Genomic DNA, 19,796 nt, shown 5'->3' with positions numbered 1-19,796 from the left:
GCATGGATGTATGGATTCATGGAGGCATGCGTGCGTGCATGCATGCGTGGATTCATGGATGGAGAGGTGCGTGGATGGGTGGGGGCATACATGGATGGATTCACGGACGGTTGGTTTTGGTTGGATTGGTTGGTGGGTGGATGGAAGGATGCGTGCATGGAAGGAAGGATGCATGCATGGATGGATGGATGGATGCACCGGTCAGGGGAGGCCGCGCCAGAGGGTAGGAGAGTCCGGTCCCCGAGCTGAGGTCCTGGGGTGAACCCCGACAGATCCAGATCTGTGGCACCAAGTTTGGGAGGCGAGGAGCGTGGAGGCGCTGGAGAGGTTGAGGATGGAGGCAAGAGATGCGGTGTGTGGGTTGGGGTGCGGTGCGGGGCGGTGCGGTGCGGTGGAGTTGGGGTGGCAAAAGGCGAGGCTGTCAGGAGTGGGATTCGAACCCACGCCTCCAGGGGAGACTGCGACCTGAACGCAGCGCCTTAGACCGCTCGGCCATCCTGACGGCGGTTTGGGCTCCAGGTCACTCGCCTGGCAGGCGTCCGGCGCCCACGCGCGCGCCCGCATGCGGACTCGACGCGCAGGGGCGCCCGGGCTGGCGTGGGGCCGGCCGCGTCTGGGTGCTCAGGCTGCGGGCCTAGCCCGCCCAACTCAAGCCTGCTCCGCCTCGCCCGTTGCCAGCGCGTCGACGTGGAGACTCTGCCAGGCGCCAGAGTCCCTCCGGGTCCCGGTCCGGTCCGGATGCCCGCAGCCCAGCAGGCAGGCAGGCCCGCAGGACCAGGTGTGTGGCGCCAGCCTCTGGTGATGCCGTCGGCGAGTGATGCCGGCAGCCAGGCGTCAGCGCTCAGAGGCCGGGTCTCCAGCCCGGCGGGGCGGCAGGGGTCCAGCCGCACGGTCCCCCAGGGCTGCGGGTCGTGGTCCTGCTGTTGTCGCCGGGTCCCGGGGGCTTATGGGTTGCGGTGGAGTGTAGAAGAAGAGGTGGGCGTTGGATGAGACGGAGGTTGTGGGTCGTGTGTGTCGTCGTAGACGGTCGGGCGACGGTGCGTGGTAGTCGGCGTTGTCCTCGTTAGTATAGTGGTGAGTATCCCCGCCTGTCACGCGGGAGACCGGGGTTCGATTCCCCGACGGGGAGACGTAGCGTCCTTTTTGGAAAGACAGGCGGCCCGCGGGGTACTGACCCTCCCACCCCAACCCCAGCCCCACACGCAGACCCAGACGATCCAGCCCAGCACGGTGTCCTCCAGCAAAGCCGCCCCGGAGCTCTCAAACCCTTTTTCTGGCCGCTCGCCCAGCGCCTGGGGCCTGCCAACACGCTCCCCGTCCGGCCCTGGCGAGCCCTCCCATCCCAACCCCAACCGCGGTGGGCTCCGCGTGTGCCCGAACGGGCCGCGTGCGCCTCTCTGGGCTTGAGCGGTGTGCCAGGCCTGTCTGGGTGGTGGCCCCGGGGGCGCTGGCTGGCAGCAGGCAGGAGGCGAGAGCGCCCCAGAGGAAAGGCGAGTGCGTGCGAGTGCGCTAAGCGCGAAGCGCGAAGCGGGAAGCGCGCGTGAGACGGCGAGGAAAAGCGCGGAGCGGCGGAGCCGTGGGTGTGGTCGGGGTTCGGGCCACGCGGGCGTGCGCAGGGAGGGAAGTCAGCGGTAGGCGTCGTGGTAGAAGGCGCTGGGCGCTGTCCGGAGTCAGTCTGTCAGTCGGCGACGTCGTGTGTTCGCCGTTCCAGCGGTGCGCCGTTGGTGGTATAGTGGTGAGCATAGCTGCCTTCCAAGCAGTTGACCCGGGTTCGATTCCCGGCCAACGCAGGGTGCCCACGTTTTGCCAAGGTCCCGAGCCCTGGGGGACCCTGCCAGGCGCCTCTGAGCTTGTGCTTGTCGCCAGGCCGCGCTAGCGACCGAAGCCCAAGCGCCAGACCTTTTTAGGTTGGGACGGGCGGGAAGAGAAGAGAAGAGGCAGGGGCAGAGGTGCCTAGTCCGTGAGGTCGCACCCTGCTTGGCCGCAGAGACGGGGGGTGCGAGGGTGGGGGGGTGGGCGTGGGTGTCGGGGTGTGGGTATAGGTGTGGGTGGGGGCAAGAGGCAGGGCAGGTAGAGGCGCGGATTGCGGAACGCCCAACGCCCAAGGCCGAACTCCAGCCTCCTAAGGAGGGACTAAGCATTGGGCGGGCCTGCAGTAGCCCGCCCGAGTCCGCCAGGCGGGCGAGCAGTGTGTCTGCCACGGTGGCGGAGGGGCTGTGTGTCTGAGTGTCTCCAGGAGTGGGTAGTCGGGGCCGTCGGGCCGACGCTCCCTGGTGGTCTAGTGGTTAGGATTCGGCGCTCTCACCGCCGCGGCCCGGGTTCGATTCCCGGTCAGGGAAGCCTCTCTTCTTCCTCTCTGCACCCTCACTTCCCCAAACCTCGCTCCTCTCCCTCGCTCACTTTTGCCCAACACCAACGCACACCAACAACAAACACAACTCGACCATTAGCGCCTGGCGCCGTGGCACGCGCACACGCACACACACACACACACACGCACGCACGCACGCACGCACGTACGCACGCGCGCGCGCTCCCACGACCGGATACCCCATAGACGTCTTCCCGCTTCAAGCTCTCCCTGTCTGCACGCTGCCCATTCCTTTCCCACACTACCACTCCGGCCCAGCCTCTCTGCCACCACACACTAAATTTGCACCTCTCCACTACAGACTCGTTGCTTACCCTGGAACCAAGACTACACACCCGCCCCCATCACAAGCGGACCTTCTTCACACGCCGCCCGGATTACAAACACTCGTCCACTCATGCATGTCACTCATGGAGCCTCAACAGGACTCCATCTCCTCCTCATCGCCTGCTCTTAGGTCTGGAACAAACCCTCTAGCTAGCCCGCCCCACCTGCCTCATGGAGCAACTGCATCGCATGCAGAGCATGCATCGCGCGCATCCCATGGGCCCAGTCAGTTTTCCCGAAAAGTATAAATGAGGGTCCACTTCAAGCATCGGTCACGAATTCTTTTATTGCACACACACACACACACACACACATTAAAGTGGATATACATGCACATATGAACTGATATACATATATGTGATATTATAGACATACTTTTGTGTGTGTATTTTTTTTTTTTTTGAAAATTTATAGGAGATGTCGTAGAATGTCATTTGGTGCTGGTGGTTGTCTTGGTGGTGGTGGTGATTTGGAGAGAAGGCTGGTTACAGGGTCAGAATGTGTTTCCGTGGACCGGTCTTATTGCTGGGCAGATATCTAGGCCAAAAGCACATTTTGTGGTCCATGTAGAAAAATGACCCATGCATACTCTGAATCCAGGCTGGAATGCCCTCCTCTGTGTCATTTCTCTCCGTCACTTGCTCTGTACTAACCTGTCACCCAAAAGCTTCTAGCATCTCGTGCAACTCCTCGACCAAGACCTTCACCTTTAGGTGACCACAGCGTTGCTGTCCCCCTATCCCTTCCAGGTGGAGAATCGGCTCTGGGTGTTCACACTGGCTGCTGGCCTTTTTGAAGGCATTACAGAAGGTTTGTGGGACCCACCGTGTGGTCCTGGGCCTGCGGAGGTTTATTGATGGGGAAAGTTCTTCCTTACTTAGAAGGCATTGTGTGGTAGGGTGACCTTGCCTCCCAGGAGTGGTTCGACTTTGATTCCGTGGATAGTCAGTTATGGGCTTTGAGTATTGCAAACTAAGTATTGGTCACGAATGCAAAAACCCCCTGTGCCTGGATTCCTTGAGCGTTTTTTCCTGGCTGGTGAGGAGTGAGGAGAGGCACAGTAAGGGAAGTGGTGAGTAGAAGGTCGAGGGCAGATCACACACATTCATTGTTAGCTTTTACTCCGCAGGGAAGGAGAAAACTGCAAGGGCTTCTGCAGTGTAGGAAGGATGTGGCATGGCTGGGGTTTAAGAGAGTGATTGTGCACGCTGTGTTGAGAACAGACTGGAGTATAGCAAGGATAGAAGAGAGAAGAAGAGGGCTATTGCAGTAACCCAGCTTGCAGAAGATATTTGTCTCTGCAAGAATGGCATGTAGAGGAGATTAAAAGTGTTAGATTCCAGGTTAAATAGAATCACCAGGTATGACAATGTTCCTGACTAACTTGATATGGTAACAAAAATGAAATGGGAGACTGGTTGATTCTACAGTTTTTGATTTTTGTTTTTGTTTTAATTACCAGTATTACAGGTTGGGTTTTTTTGTTTTGTTTTTGTTTTGGTTTGATTTGGGGTTTTTTTTTTTGTTGTTGTTGTTGTTTTGGTTTTTTTTGGTACCACTTAAAAACAAAACACTTAATGTTTTAAACTGATGAATGCTTTGGGGATGGAGAGACAACACAGGGATTAAGAGCACTTATTGCTCTTTCAGAGTTCAATTCCCAGCACCTTGTGAAGAGGTTCACAACTGTCTGTAACTCCTGTTATGATCTGAGCCCCCACCCCACCAGAATAGCTGTAGCCATGTTTGTTCCATGTTTACCAGCTCAATAGCTGTAGCATGCCTGCCACGTTGCCGTCACACGCCTACTGGTCACTGACGCTAAGAAGGACTTGGCTCAAGGACGTGCTGACCACATACCCTGTTTTTGTTCTTAATGTTCTGTATGAGGTTTGCTTATTTTAAGAAATGACACAAAGCTCTATGTAGGACCCCTCAAATCAAAGGTCAATACGAACTGTTATGTCTAAAACAGCTTGAGTCAGAGCTGACCGCCTGGTCCTTTTTGCACCTTTTTGCACCTACAAAAACTCACTGTGGTTTTTGTGGCTGATGCTGAAGAATGCTACTAATAAGCTAAAAAGTTACAATAGTCACTCTGTCATCTCAATGTTCTGAAATTCCCCTGTTCACTACCCATCCATCTTACTCAATACTTTGTCTAGTAAGCCAACTGCTCTCTTCCTTATACTTTAAACTTTTGAACCCGTTTTTCTCCTATAAAAAGTCTACTCTGAGAGCAGACTAGTGCCACAATTACGTTTTTCCTTCTGGTGGACCTGGAGGTCCAGTATCATGATATGCGTTCAATAAACTCTTCTTGCTTAACTAAGATGGTGTATGTATGGTTTGAGTGAATTCCTGAACCCCAACACTCCAGTTCCAAGGGATCCAACACTCTTCTGGACCTTCCGGTACCTGTAGACACATTCTCACACACAGACACCCATATAAGAATCATTTTAAAATAAGTATTATGAAAACAACCAGTTTCTTATTTTCTCTTCGGAGTTAATTGAGGGTAAGTTGAACATTCTAGCTTGGGCTTTCCTGCTTCTTCAGTCCCAGAGTTACAGTATGTGGAGCCTGCGGAGATTTGAATGTTGGAAGAATAAGCGTGAGATCTAAGGGGCTGATGCTTCATGTGTTGACTGACATAAAATGAAGAATGATAGGGCACTCTACAGAGATAAGAAAATGCCAGAGAAGCAGTAAGACTGCTATAAGAACACTGTAGTCATCAAGGGTCCCTCTTGGTGTCTGTAAGAGAGATTAGGCAAAACCTATCAGTCCTGAGTTTGTTAACCCCAACTGACAAAGCTAAGGGGGTCCAGAAATCACCCGTTACCCCACACAAGTCGTCTATTATATGCCTTAAGTCAGTCGCTGTAGAAGTGCTGGGGGCTTGGAGGTTTTAGCCCAGTGCACAGGAATGAGCTTGCTTATTTCTTTTCAAAACTAGAAGTTTTCTAAATAATTATTTTCCTACACTGTAGCCTCCCCCAGCCTTGAGTAGGCTGGCTCAGACCTGTTCTGCCACTGTGAACCATACCACCTAGGGTGGAGTCTTCCGACCTAGATAGGTCTATTGTTCTGCCACTGCACTCTTCTCCTAGACAGGGCTACACACAGAGAGGCTGAATCTGTCTTCCTGAGACATTCCTGAGATAAGCTGACAACCTGGCGACCCAGTGCTAACAACTCTGGCAGACCAAGTGTTGACAGGCTGGCAACAAAGCTTCAAAGCCTGGTGTGGCAGGGGATGGCAGGAAGATCTGTTTATCTCACCTTTCCCCTTTATAAGCTCAGACTCTTAAGTAAACATTGGGCCTTGATAGGTATCTGTCTTGGTCTCGTTATTTCTGTTTCCTCCCATATAGCTCCAGCCTCCCCCTCAGGAACCTAGTTCGTGAGGCTGAGGGCAGCTACACTACACATTTGATATATTGTATATGTAGTAGCCACTAGCCTTGAAGTACTTAAAATTGAGTCTGTATTGAAATATGTTCAAGGTAAAACAATATGTGTGTGCTTGGAAATTAAAAACTGACAGCCGGGCATGGTGGCGCACGCCTTTAATCCCAGCACTTGGGAGGCAGAGGCAGGTGAATTTCTGAGTTCAAGGCCAGCCTGGTCTACAGAGTGACCCTGTCTTAAAAAAAAAAAAAAAAAGTCTCACTTCCAGCTCTGATTTCCTGGAAGGAGGCGGGGCTTTTAGATTGTGTAGACAAGGGACAGAGAGAGGAGAGGAAGAGGAGAATCCTCATGACTCAGAGGGAGAGGGATCATATACATAAAAATAAATAAATCTTTAAACACACACACACACACGCTGGTGAGATGGTTAAGAGCGCTCTTCCAAAGGTTATCCCAGCAACCACATGACTCACAACCATCCATAAGGAAATCTGATGCTCTCTTCTGGAGTGTCTACAGACAGCTATAATTAATTATATAATTAATTAATTAAAAAAAGAGCTGAAGGAGAAAAATCGCCCCGCAAACCCTATTGGGTCTGGTGGCTGCCCAGAAAGTAACAGGGCAGCAAAGATAAAGTATAGATTTAGAAGCTGTTTAGCCAGGAATACCGGAGGGGAGGGGAATGTGTGCTAGCCATGCCCAACCATTGAGCTAGTCAAAGCATATCAAAATTAACTGGTTGTGTGTGTGTGTGTGTTTGTCTCACCAACAACTATGTAAGTTCTAGAGGTGGAAGGCTGGTCACCGAACATGTCAGTAAGTGCCTTTATCTTTATCTTGACAGCTCCCATTTTCCTCTTTTGGATAGTGTTTATGTTATTACAATTTCTTTATTAGCAAGCTTATTTCTTCTACTTAAAAACTTTGTTTTTGCCAGGCAGTGGTGGTGCATGCCTTTAATCCCAGCATTTGGGAGGCAGAGGCAGAGGCAGGCAGATTTCTGAGTTTGAGGCCAGCCTAATCTACAGAGTGAGTTCCAGGACCGCCAGGGCTACACAGAGAAACCCTGTCTTGAAAACAAACAAAAACAAAAAAACAGAAAACAAAAACCTTTGCTTTTGCTCCGGGCCTGGTGGCATGTGCCTTTAACCCCAGTACTCAGGTGCAGAGGCAAGCTGATCTCTTTGAGCTCAAGGGCAGCCTGGTTGATATATGGTTTTCAGGACAGTCTGGGCTACAGAGAGAGACAATGTCTCATAAATCAAAATAAACCAAAGTCACCCCCCAACAAGTTTGTTATGTGTGTGGATGCCAAGGTCAGACACTTGCATATAGGATAGAGACCTTCTTGGACTTATTTCTTCAGATAATAATAATAATAATAATCCAATGTTACTTTCAATTACCTGTTTAGAAGATCTGTTTATCTCACCTAGGTCAAAGTTTCTTTGCTGAAGCTGCCTTGAGACTTTCTGCATTGGCCTGTGAGGCAGTCCAGGAGCTTAGGAAAACAGCATCGAATCAAGGCTCAGGGCAGTAAACAGAGGCTCTCTCCTCTGCTTTCTAGTGTTTCCCCCAGTTTCTTCACAGCAAACAGTAGCTTGGGGTTTTCCCCAAGGGTACAAGAAGGTGCTGCGTGTAGAAGGGATATCTGTCAGGCTGAGTCCACATCTTGTTTAACTTGTTATTGTTAAGTTAAGAGAAACAAAGTCTCCTGACCCGTGCGGTTAAGCAAGAGAGTCCATTTCCTTCCTCTTTTTGTACTTCATCTCCTGAACCTCCTCAGACTCTGGCCCAGTTCTTGAATGACTTTGGACACCCAGATGTTTCAGAATGCACACTCTGGAAGCCAATGGCTACTTCCACCACTGTCAATTCTGCTGCTGTTTGGTGAGTAAGTCTTATTCTGAAATCCAATAAGTTCAGCCTCTCTTACTGTCTAGACTCCAGAGACCAGGGTAGTAAAGAGTGGGACTGGTTTAGAAACCGGGGAGAGATTAAAAGGGCCGGAGCCCCATGTCTGGTGGTACCTGATTGTAATCCTAGCACTTGAGTGTGGTCTTGATAGGAGAATCAGGAGTTCAAGGTTAGCTTCAACTATGGTGCGTTCCAATTCCAGGCCAACCTGGCTTTGTGAGACCCTGTGAAAAAAGAGATTTCTAGAGCTGGGTGTGGTGATACGTGTTTTAGTCTCAGCCCTTAGGAGACACAGGCAAGTGGTTAGTCCAGTGATACCCTGTCTCAACAATAACAACAACAGAGGATTCTAACTTCTTAATTACTCTAACGTTACTTAAGGTCAGAATTCAGAGGTACTTTTACAGTCCCTCAAAAGGCTGTCTTGCGTCAAATATCTTTGCAGCTGTGCCAAGCACTTGGCATTAGGTGAGAAGAATATTCAAGCTAGATAAACTAAGAGCAGATAAGATAAGCTAGAGCTAGACTCTAGAGGTGGCTCATGGGGGAAGGGGAGCCAAGCCTATGCCTACTCCTTGCACACAACTGAATTTGCTTTCATCTTCTGCTGTTCTACACTGACCCCACCCCCTCTCTTCTTATTTACAGCTTTTGCAGACAGGCAGAGTGGTAAGTCTGTGCTTCCCTTGTTTACAGAGCGTTACTTCCTTACAGCAGAACGCTCTGCTCACCTTGTAGGGAAATGTCTGTTTTACCAAGGGTCAGGCCTGGGTTTTGGACGGAGCAGTTTTCTCACAATGGGCCCTGGAGTATAATCCTTGCTAAGACTCCAACTGGGTTCTCCAAAGACAGAAAGGAAAGAGACTAGGGCAAGCATGCTTTTTTTTTTTTTTTTTTTTTTTTTTAATGTTTTAAGAGATTGGACCTAGGACCTGGAGTGTGCCACACAAGCTTCTACCACTGAGTTACAAGTCTTTTAAGATTTATTTTGGATAGAATTGCTAAGTTGCCCACAGTGGTCTTGAATTAGTTATATCACAATCACAGTCAGATTTTTATTTTATTTTATTTTATTTTATTTTATTTTATTTTATTTTATTGAGACAGGGTTTCTCTGTGTAGTCTTGGCTGTCCTGGGACTCGCTCTCTAGATCAGGCTGGCCTCAAACTCAGACATCTGCTTGCCTCTGCCTCCCAAGTGCTGGGATTAAAGGCGTGTGCGCCACCACTGCCCAGCACAGTCAGATTTTAAATGCTCCACTCTTTCCATTGCTAGATTACCGCTGTGAATCATTACCCTCAGACCTTTAACTGGTCTGTGATGGCGAACTCTGGCCCCTTGCTCCTCTTTGGAATGCACAGTCCCTCAAAGTTGAGTCGTTCATATCTTCTCTCACTCTCAGCAGCTCTTCCGAAGGCTGTGGTGAAACTGGACCCCCCATGGATCCAGGTGCTCAAGGAAGACATGGTGACACTGATGTGCGAAGGGACCCACAACCCTGGGAACTCTTCTACCCAGTGGTTCCACAACGGGAGGTCCATCCCGAGCCAGGTCCAAGCCAGCTACACGTTTAAAGCCACAGCCAATGACAGTGGAGAATATCGGTGCCAAATGGAGCAGACCCGTCTCAGCGACCCTGTAGATCTGGGAGTGATTTCTGGTTAGTAAAGGCTGGCCCCAGGAGGAGATGGGATACGAGGACTGGGGAATCTGCTTACAGGAAAGAAGTTTACAAGAAAAAGGATGGTCTGGTTTCTGGGAAGCATCACGGAGAGCTTTTCTGAAAGACATTGGTCCTCTCAGTTCCCTTTTCTCTTACTCTGTATAGTCTTGCGTGGGAGAGGATGGCTGTATTGGCCTCAGTCCCAATTGAGCAAGAGGTTCAAGGCTACAGAAAGGCTTCTGCGAGAGAAGCAGAAGGAAGGCCCTGCTTTGTAAACATCAGCTCTGCCAGGGCAGGGGCGGTGGGGTGGCACAGACGCTAGACAGGTAGGCTCTGTAGGACAGGGGCAGCCTCCACAAGCTCGAGGAGCAAGGAGCCAAGATCTCCAAAGGTGGAACTGAAATCTAGCATGTGAGGCCAGCGATGGGAATCCAGTCAAATGTGCAGAAAACAGATAGGCTGTGTGACGACTTTTATCCCGAAATGAAATGAAAGCTTACAGAACTTCACGTTTTCAAAACTTGAAATTGATTTTTTTCATTTAATACATAAAGTATATTTCTGGAGGTCAACATGCAACCTTTTATTATGTGTGTATATTGTTTAGTTCTTAAATTGGTTTAGGTTAGGCACACTTATCACCTCAAATATTTATTGTTCATAGTATAAACACTGAAAAACTTTTTTTTTTTTCGAGACAGTGTTTCTCTGTGTAGCCCTAGCTGTCCTGGAACTCACTCTGTAGACCAGGTTGGCCTTGAACTCAAAAATCTGCCTGCCTCTGCCTTCCAAGTGCTGGGATTCAAGGCATGCACCACCATACCCGGCACAAATCTTTTTTTTTTAAGATTTATTTTATTTATATGAGTACACTATAGCTGTCTTCAAACATAAACCAGAAAAGGGCATCGGATCCCAGTACAGATGGTTGTGAGCCACCATGTGGTTGCTGGGAATTGAACTCAGGGCCTTTGGAAGAGCAGTCAGCTCTTTTAACCATTTCTCCAGTCCAACACTGAAAATTCTTATTTCTGGGTTTGGTTTTTTTTTTTTTTTTGTATATTCAGTATGTTATTTTTGTTTATAGACACTCTACTATACAACAGCATTTCAAAATGTCTTGCTCCTGACTATAAATCAGTCTTTCCCTATTCCACCCTCCCCTCTTCTCTTCCCAGCCTCTCCTAACTTCCATTCTATTCTCAACTTCTGTACAATTGAATATTTCCAATACTATAATATGTGTGATATTGCATACTTGTCTTTCTACAGCTGGCTTAGCTCACTTAACATAATGATTTTCAATTCAATCCACATTTTTGCAAATGGGATTCATTCTCATGGCTAGGCAGCATTCCACTGTGTCGTCACGAGGTGGTTTTAATGGAATGAGTCACACGATCTGACTTAGGTTTGTGTGAATAGATGACAGTGTTCAGTTTAATAGCGTCTGTAATGAAAATGTCCTTGAACACTATCCCACTATGAGTTTATAGTTTACTTCAGATGTATCTTGATGCCCTGAGGACGACACATGTCTAGTGTTTTAGATTCTCCTGTTTAATACCAAAATAGTGAGTACAACAACAACAACAACAACAACAACAGTACTTTAAGGATGGGTATAGTTGCACATGCATCTAGTCCCACCACTCTGGAGGCATAGGCAGGTGTGTCTCTGTAAGTTCTAGATCAACCAGGGCTACATAGTGAGAGTGTCTCGAAATAAATTAAGATAAAATAAGTTTTTTAAAAAAAGATCCCAGTGCCAGAGAGATCCTGGAAGTACAGTCAGTTTCTGTACACAGAGCTCTGAGAAATAAATACTGGATTGACTTTAAACATCTGACCAATGATACCGTAGCTACCCATTATCTTCTTCACACCCCACCTGCCCTGAAGCAGTCAATGGTTCTTGCTTGTCCTCTGAAAATATTAAATTGTAAATTAAAAACCCTTAGAGGCCTTAGGTAGCCCTCTAGTTACTGCTCAGTCAGATGCCCATCTGCAGTGTAGCTGATAAATTCTTCTTCCTTAAAAAATAGACAGATGTGGTGGGACGTAGTGACAAATGCCTATAAGCCCAGCACTCGTGAGGCAGAGGCAAGTGAATCTCTGTGATTCCAGGCCAGCCAGGGCTACCCAGTGAGACATTGTCCCCAAAAGCAGCAAGGCAAAAATAGACACTCCCAAAGAGCAAAGGAAACACAAAAACAAGTAACCAAACCGAAAAATGTAGAGCTGGCAAGATGGCTCTCTAGATAAAAGTGCTTGCCACGCAACCATGTAAACCTGAGCTCAATCTCTGGAACCCAGAGGTGGAAGGAGAGAACTAACTGACCTACATGTGAACTCTGTGTGTGTGTGTGTGTGTGTGTGTGTGTGTGTACATGATGTGCACTATACATGTGACCCCTACCATCAACGAAGGTTGGGAATGCTTGTAGGATTTTTTTGTTTTGTTTGTTTGTTTTTGTTTTGTTTTTTTAGATTTATTATGTATATAATATTCTATCTACATTTAAGCCTGAAGGTCAGAAGAGGGCGACCGATCTTATTATAGATGGTTGTGAGCCACCATGTTATTGCTGGGAACTGAACTCAGGACCTCTGGAAGAGCAAACGGTACTCTACATCTCTTCTGCCCCCATGAGGTTCTTTTTTTTTTTATTAAGATTTATTTATTATTATACATAAGCACACTGTAGCTGACTACAGACGTCCCAGAAGAGGTCGTCAGATCTCATTACAGGTGGTTGTGAGCCACCATGTGGTTGCTGGAATTTGAACTCAGGACCTTCCAGAGAGCAGTCAGTGCTCTTACCCACTGAGCCATCTCACCAGCCCCCCCCCCCCATGAGGTTCTTAATGAAAATAGAAAAGTGGTTTTACTTATTTATAATAATAAATAAATTAAAAAAAAAAGGGCTGGTGAGATGGCTTAGCGGTTAAGAGCACTGACTGCTCTTCAAATTTGACTCCTGAGTTCAAATCCCAGCAACCACATGGTGGCTCACAACCATCTGTAATGAGATCTGATGCCCTCTTCTGGTGTGTCTGAAGACAGCTACAGTGTACTTATTTATAATAATAAATAAATTTAAAAAAAAAGGAAAGTGGTTTTAAGTTTTACAGTGTTCTGCCTGTGTCTTGTTGTCTATATACAGGTGGGGGCAGGCACAAGATAAGGCTAAAGCCTGTGACTGGGCAGTGGAAAAAGAAGGTAAGCTGAGAGTTTTAGAGACAAGGACAGAGAGACAGAGAGGGGACAGAAGTGAGGAGACAAGATGGAAGCTATAGGAGAGGAGGAACAAGAACCTCGAAGTCCTGGCCTGGGAGTCATAAGGATTGGGGATTTCTTAGGTAGATGATTAAATAATAAGGAGGGTGCATTTGCCCTATCCGGTGTGTAGCTTGTGTTTATATCAGTTGAGTTTTAAGTTCTTTGTGAGTTGAGAATTTACTGATACAAATCTGACCGATAGCCAGGCAGTGGTGGCTCACGCCTTTAATCCCAGCACGTGGGAGGCAGAAGCAGTCGGATCTCTGAGTTCGAGGTCAGCCTGGTCTACAGAGTGAGTTCCAGGATAGCCAGGGCTACACAGAGAAACCCTGTCTCGAAAAAAACCATCTTACTGAAAAGTCAGATGTGATGACATAAACCTTTAATCTCAGCACTTGGGAGGCTGTAGCAGACGTATCTCTGTGAATTAGAGGCCAGCCTGGTCTGCAGAGTGAGTGGGACAACCAGAGCTACTATAAAGAGACCTGACACATCTCAAACGAAGCCAAACCAACCAACCATATAGCTCACACCTGTATGTAATATCAACCGAGGCACGGGGCTTGCTGCTGGCTTTAGTTACATGATGAGTTCTACAGTCCCCTCAATAAGTCATACATTTCCTTTTTGTTTGTTTGCTGGTGGTGGAAGTTTCCACTAGGGTGTGTCATGCTCTCAAGTGCTTGTGTTCCAAGACTGAGATACTGTAATCTTAACACCAAGAGACCGTATTAGGGGGTGGTCCTGGGAGAAGGTAACCAGGCCATGAGTTGGAGTCCGTATGAGGGAGACCTACAAAAGTTCTGTAGGAATGACAATAAAGCTCACTTCTATAAACTAGGAGGTAAGCTCTCACTCGATGTACACATTTCTGATCTCTCACTTTAGAGTAATTTGAGAAGTAAGTGTGCATTGTTTATAAGCCACTGAGGTTCCGTTTTGAGCATTTGCTTATTAAGATTGAGTACCACAAAGTCCAGGTTTGAGGGTGACCTTGAACTCTTGATCCTTCTGCTCCACCTTCCACATTCTGGGATTACAGACACGTTCTACCACATCTGGCTCCTGGGTGCTTAGTTCATGGCACTTTGTCAAAGCAGCCTGAGTAGAGCAGGACAGAGCCTGGCCTGATTCAGGCTCCTCTCACTCAAACGCAGTTCATGACTCCTTGCCTCACTTTCTACGATTTGTTCAAAAATCATATTATTAAATTAGTAACCCTAAACCATAAGCAGCACTTATGCTAATAATAAACCGAAAGCTCTATTCTATAACTCCAATAGTTACTGAAATTAATGTATGTTCCACATTTAGTGTTATTGGTTTGTTTGTTTGTTTGTTTGTTTGAGACAGGGTTTCTCTGTGTAGCCCTGGCTGTCCTGGAACTCACTCTGTAGACCAGGCTGTCCTTGAACTCAGAAATCCACCTGCCTCTGCCTCCCAAGTGCTGGGATTAAAGACATGTACCACCCCTGCCCGGCCATTTAGTGTTTTAAATGCATAAAACTTTTTCAAAATTGCTTTTAATACCTCATAGATTTAATGGCATGTTTCTCCTGTGTGAGTCTTGTGGCCCTGTATGATAGGCAGTTGTAGAGGCCCTGGCATATATGTATATATTTGTGGTTTTTGTTTTTAAGATTTACTTATTAAATGTATATGAGTACACTATAGTTGTCTTCAGACACACCAGAAGAGGGCATCCAATTTCATTACAGATGGTTGTGAGCCACCATGTGGTTGGTGGGAATTGAACTCAGGACCTCTGGAAGAGCAGTCAGTGCTCTTAACCACTGAGCCATCTCTCCAGCCCTGGCTGTTGAGATAGGGTTCATATGGTCCAGGCTTGCTATACAGCGGATGACCTTGAATTTCTGATTGTTCTGCCTCCATCTCTGAGGTATTGTGATTTTACAACATTCCCTGTCCCTAGGGATTGAACCTGGGCTCTTATGTATTCATTCTGCTGAGAGATAGCTACAGCACTTGGGTATCTTTTTGTTTGTGTGTTGGTTGGTTTTTTGAAACAGGGTTTCTCTGTGTAGTCCCTGCTGGAACTCCTCTGTAGACCAGGCTGGCCTGGAACTCACAGACCTCCACCTGCCACTGTCTCCAGAGTGCTGGGATTAAAGGTGTGTGACACTATGGCTCAGCTACCCCTTTGTATCTTACTCTTGGTAAATTTTCTTTATGTCTTTCAGACTGGCTGCTGCTCCAGACCCCTCAGCTGGTGTTTCTGAAAGGGGAAACCATCACGCTAAGGTGCCATAGTTGGAGGAACAAACCACTGAACAGGATCTCGTTCTTCCATAATGAAAAATCCGTGAGGTATCATCCCTACAGTAGTAATTTCTCTATCCCAAAAGCCAACCACAGTCACAGTGGGGACTACTACTGCAAAGGAAGTCTAGGAAAGACACCACACCAGTCCAAGCCTGTCACCATCACTGTCCAAGGTGAGCTGCTATGCCTGGCTTTAAAACATATTACTTTATTTCAAAACACTCTACTGTCTGCTGTCTGAGACTTGTGACTATCGCCTGACCTCTTTTTTTTTTTTTCCGTTTTTGTTTTTGTTTTTTGGTTTTTTTGGGTTTTTTTTTTTGTTTGTTTGGTTGGTTTTTTTTGAGACAGGGTTTCTCTGTGTAGCTCTGGCTGTCCTGGAACTCACTCTATAGACCAGGCTGGCCTTGAACTCAGAAATCTGCCTGCGTCTGCCTCCGAGTGCTGGGATTAAAGGCATGGGCCACTATGCCCGGCTCTTACCTGACCTCTTAAACTCTAGCTTGGGGCAGCCACGTTGGCCTGGGAATCTTTCTCTAATCACAAGGAAACACGACTCTGTTCTTGAGATATTTTGTATTGTGAAATCCTAATGATGTCTTTTAGGATTGCAACTTCTTTTGACAGTCTAGTATTGATTGGTGAACACGTCCCAGTCACAGGACCAGAGGAGGTGGTTGGTGAAGAGCTATTGAGGTAGTTTATGGGTTGCTAGTGCAAGGTTGCCCTAAAGGATGTTTTCCAGCCATGAACCGTCACTACAGGCTTCTCAGAGTGAAGGGCTCTGAGATCCAACTGAGGTAGAATGGTAGGTGCATTCTGCTCCTTTCCTTTTGCACTCACAGTGCAGTGAAATACATTTTAAAGATTCCTGTGAATGCATTCCTGTAACTCCAGCACTTGCAAGGTTGAGGCAGGAGCATGTTAATGAGAGGTCAGACTGGAGAGGAAAAGACGGCTTCCCTCAAAACCCTGACCCAAAATCCCTGTTTTCAAACAGGATGTTGCTTCACGTGGCGTTTGCTGAATCTCAGTGTTGGGGTCCAGCAATCACCTCACAAACCACACGAACACCGATGTCAGTCAGACAGAGATAGTTTATTGAGCATATTAGCCCCGGGACTGATCGGCCACAGCTATGGGCCAGATTCAGAAACTGAACCATGACCCAGAGCTAAGATCCCATAGGGGTTTTAAAGCCCCAAATCCACAAACATCTGTGTTGTTATTCCCCCAGCAGGATTGAGGGATAGGGATTTCCTAGGAACATGTCTTTGTTATACATTTATCCTGTTTCCCTTGGTTGGGGTACTCAACTGTGACAAGGGACTTGCCTTGTCCAATATTCATGTCTTAACTTGCTAACTAGGATGTCCGTTACCTGTGGATATGTCTCTTTCTGCAAAGTAGGATGCCAGTTCCCAGGGAGCTCTTGGGAATTTAGACTTTACTTGACTACTTCTCAAAATGGAAGTCTTAGTCCAAATAGTTTTTTTGGTACAGGTGTCTCTTATGTTGGGGTCCATCTCAGAGTTAGCTTATAAAGGCAAAAGCCATCAAAGCTCATACACAGGTGTAGGAAGTGCTGCTGGGTGGTTGGTTCAGGTCCAAGCTTATTGTGGGTAACTATACAAGGCAGTTCTACCGACTTCTCTCCTGATTGGTTTCCAGGGGCACAGAACATGGCAGGATATGTGATCAATCTTGGCGATAGAAAGTTTCCTAGTAACAGCAGAGACCTATGAGAAAGTTTCCTTATAATGGCAGGCTAGCCAGGTAACAGTTAGCTAGGCCTTAACATTTTATCTAGGCCTTAACATTCAACCTAGGCCTTGTAATATTATACCTAGGCCCTAACACTCAGTGACCGCAAAGTCTGCTATAATTTCAGACAGATATGGCCATGGCCTTTAGGAAAGGCAGACTTAGCAACAGATTGGAGAAGGTTAAGAGATGACAAACCCGGGCTGGTGAGATGGCTCACTGGGTAAGAGCACCCGACTGCTCTTCCGAAGGTCCAGAGTTCAAATCCCAGCAACCACATGGTGGCTCACAACCATCCGTAACGAGATCTGGCGCCCTCTTCTGGAGTGTCTGAAGACAGCTACAGTGTACTTACATATAATAAATAAATAATGACAAGCCCACTGAAAGCCAGACCTGGTGGTGCATGCCTTTAATCTCAGCACTCTGGAAGCAGATGCTGGCACATCTCTGTGAGTCTGAGGCCAGCCTCATCTATAAAGTGAGTCCAGGACAGCCCCAGGATTTCTGTTATACAGAGAAACCATGTCTCAAGAAAAAAAAACACACATAACCAAACAAGAAGTCCATTGAAGGCTTCCTGACTTATTATCTGCTCTTGTCCTTATTTTAAGTACTTGGCGTGCGTCACTTTACAAAGGCTCTGCACTAGGGACCTCACCGTTTATTCTGAATTTCTGTCTTAATGGCTCACTTCTTCCAATTCTTCCTGCTCCCCTCCCAGATCCAGCAACTACATCCTCCATCTCTCTAGTCTGGTACCACGCTGCTTTCTCCCTAGTGATGTGCCTCCTGTTTGCAGTGGACACGGGCCTTTATTTCTATGTACGGAGAAATCTTCAAACCCCGGGGGAGTACTGGAGGAAGTCCCTGTCAGTCAGGAAGCACCAGGCTCCTCAAGACAAGTGACATCCCATCCATCGTATGGCAAAACATTGATGGCAGCAGCAACTTTTCAGCCACACAGCCTTCCTTTGAAAGCAACTTACAAGCAGGCCGGGATGTTTGGTTCTTCAAGCACAAACGACTTAGGAGGCTGAGGAAGGAGGATCACCAGTTCAAGGCCTGCCTAGGTCACACAGAGAGAGTGAGTGCAAGTCTAGCCTGGATAACGCAGTGAGATCCTGGGTTTAGGAGGCTCATCAGGAAAGAGAACCTGTTGCTAATCTCACAAACAAGATGCCTACTGCCCATGTGGCCAAAGGAGAGAACAAGGTCCTGGAAGTTGTCCTCTGACCTCCACCATCCACCATGGCAGATGCACACAATAAATTAAAATGTAATGTATATTTTTAAACAAGAGACAGGGGCAGGCTAAGGGTTGATGGCATAGCTGTTATCCAGTACACATGATGCCCTGGGTTTGACCTCCTATAATAAAGCAAAAAATCAACGGTGGGCTAAGGATCTCCTTTTGGTGACTTCTTTGTTCAAAATAATTAAGCGCTTTTCCTTGTATTTAGAAGGAAACCTAGTGCCTTTGCAGTGTTCTCCAAGACGATACCACAGGCTCTTGTCTCTCTGATCTCATTTCCTTCTGCTTTTCCTTCCTTGTTCTTGCTCAGTTTTGCTCTTCCTGGAACACAGCAGCCATACTTCTCCAGATCATTGTTTTTCTGACTCAGGGATGTTCCTGCTGACAGATTCCCACATCCTGCCTCATGTTGCCTTTGTTTAAATATGATTCATGTCAACTGAAGAAGTATAGCAAAGTAAAAACAAAATTCGAGGCTTTTAGGCCCAGGCTTGGGAGTGTGGTCTTTGTGGCTTAGTGCTCCAGGTGCTGGTCATAAAACAGATAGCGACATTCCTTCCTCCACCCACCCGCTTCCTGGGTTCAAAGAGTGTTCATTCAAAGAAAGTCACCCTGACCTACCCTGACCATTGCTGGAACCTGCAATGCAAATGTGCTTTCGTTAGGGGCTCTTAGAAACTGTCTTGAGAAATAACCCTCACAATTACCAGGTATTCCTTGTGACTCTTGTGACTTTGTACTTCCTTGTGACTCTTAACTGGTATTTTTGGTATTTTCCAACAACGCCCTCCCCACCTCCTTGAGTTGTGGTTTCTTCCTTTAAATACCCCCTTACTCAGCTACTCAGGGCGCCACGGTCCTCTACCCCTGCGTGGTGTATGACCGTGGGCCCGAGAGCGCTCTTGAATAAAAATCCTCTTGCAGTTTGCAGCAAGACTGTTTCTTGTGGGTGATTTTGGGGTGTCACCTCTCCTGAGTCAGAACGTGGGGGAGTCCTCACGTTGTAGGTCTTTCATTTGGTGCGTTGGCTGGGAAACACGACCACCCCTCACACCCGAGAACCCACCTGGAGGTATGGGGATCCCCTCTTGTGTGTGTGCCAGCCGGTGTCTCTGTTTTGAGTGTCTGTTTTCTGAAACGAACATTGGAACATGTGCTTGTTGTGTTGGGTTGTTTGTGTCTTGTCCTATGTTTCTGAAGCACGGTGAAGTCTGAGTTTGGATCCATCTGAGTTTATTGAATTTGTGTCTTGGTTTCAGGGTTACGAGATCGTCGGTTCGAGTCCCACCTCATGCCTTGGTTTTACACCTGGCAGAGTGAGGAACAAGTGTGCTTCTCTGGTTTTGGTCGTCTAGGTAGAAGTGGACGACAGTGTTTGTAAATGATGGGGTGATGGGGTTTTCTGAAATGCACGCGCAGTCGGTATTTGCAGCTGTCCTTTTGGGCCGTAAGGACCGGAGGACTGTGGTCGGCAGACGTGCTAGGAGGACCACAGGCTGTGGCCCTGGGGGA

General features: G+C 47.6%; 1 protein-coding gene and 3 non-coding genes across 6 annotated transcripts; 3 read left to right on the top strand and 1 right to left on the bottom strand.

Annotated features, from left to right (window-relative positions):
- Positions 1–419: 419 nt before the first annotated feature.
- Positions 420–502, bottom strand: Trnal-cag (transfer RNA leucine (anticodon CAG)). The gene has a single exon. It is a non-coding gene; the product is annotated as a tRNA-Leu (tRNA).
- Positions 503–721: 219 nt separating this feature from the next.
- On the top strand, positions 722–19,593 carry LOC110288995 (low affinity immunoglobulin gamma Fc region receptor III). 3 transcript variants are annotated; one of them, XM_085842816.1, is made up of 6 exons: positions 722–778; positions 7,905–8,008; positions 8,684–8,704; positions 9,442–9,696; positions 15,184–15,438; positions 17,754–19,593. In XM_085842816.1, the coding sequence occupies exons 2-6, from the start codon at positions 7,924–7,926 to the stop codon at positions 17,936–17,938; spliced, it is 801 nt and encodes a 266-aa protein (XP_085698942.1). In that variant the 5' UTR covers positions 722–778; positions 7,905–7,923; the 3' UTR covers positions 17,939–19,593. The 3 variants fall into 3 exon arrangements, with proteins under 3 accessions (XP_085698942.1, XP_085698938.1, XP_085698941.1); XM_085842812.1 differs by having other exon boundaries at positions 9,439–9,696; positions 17,754–19,592; XM_085842815.1 differs by lacking the exon at positions 722–778 and adding an exon at positions 1,663–1,735 and having other exon boundaries at positions 9,439–9,696; positions 17,754–19,592.
- On the top strand, positions 1,058–1,129 carry Trnad-guc (transfer RNA aspartic acid (anticodon GUC)). The gene has a single exon. It is a non-coding gene; the product is annotated as a tRNA-Asp (tRNA).
- On the top strand, positions 2,268–2,339 carry Trnae-cuc (transfer RNA glutamic acid (anticodon CUC)). Its single transcript has one exon. It is a non-coding gene; the product is annotated as a tRNA-Glu (tRNA).
- Positions 19,594–19,796: the final 203 nt, after the last annotated feature.

Source organism: Mus caroli, unplaced genomic scaffold (genome assembly GCF_978045245.1).
Source record: "Mus caroli unplaced genomic scaffold, Mus_caroli_1 scaffold_1, whole genome shotgun sequence".
NCBI lineage: Eukaryota > Metazoa > Chordata > Mammalia > Rodentia > Muridae > Mus > Mus caroli.
Note: the sequence above shows the minus strand (reverse complement) of the source record. Positions and strands in the feature narration are given on the sequence as shown.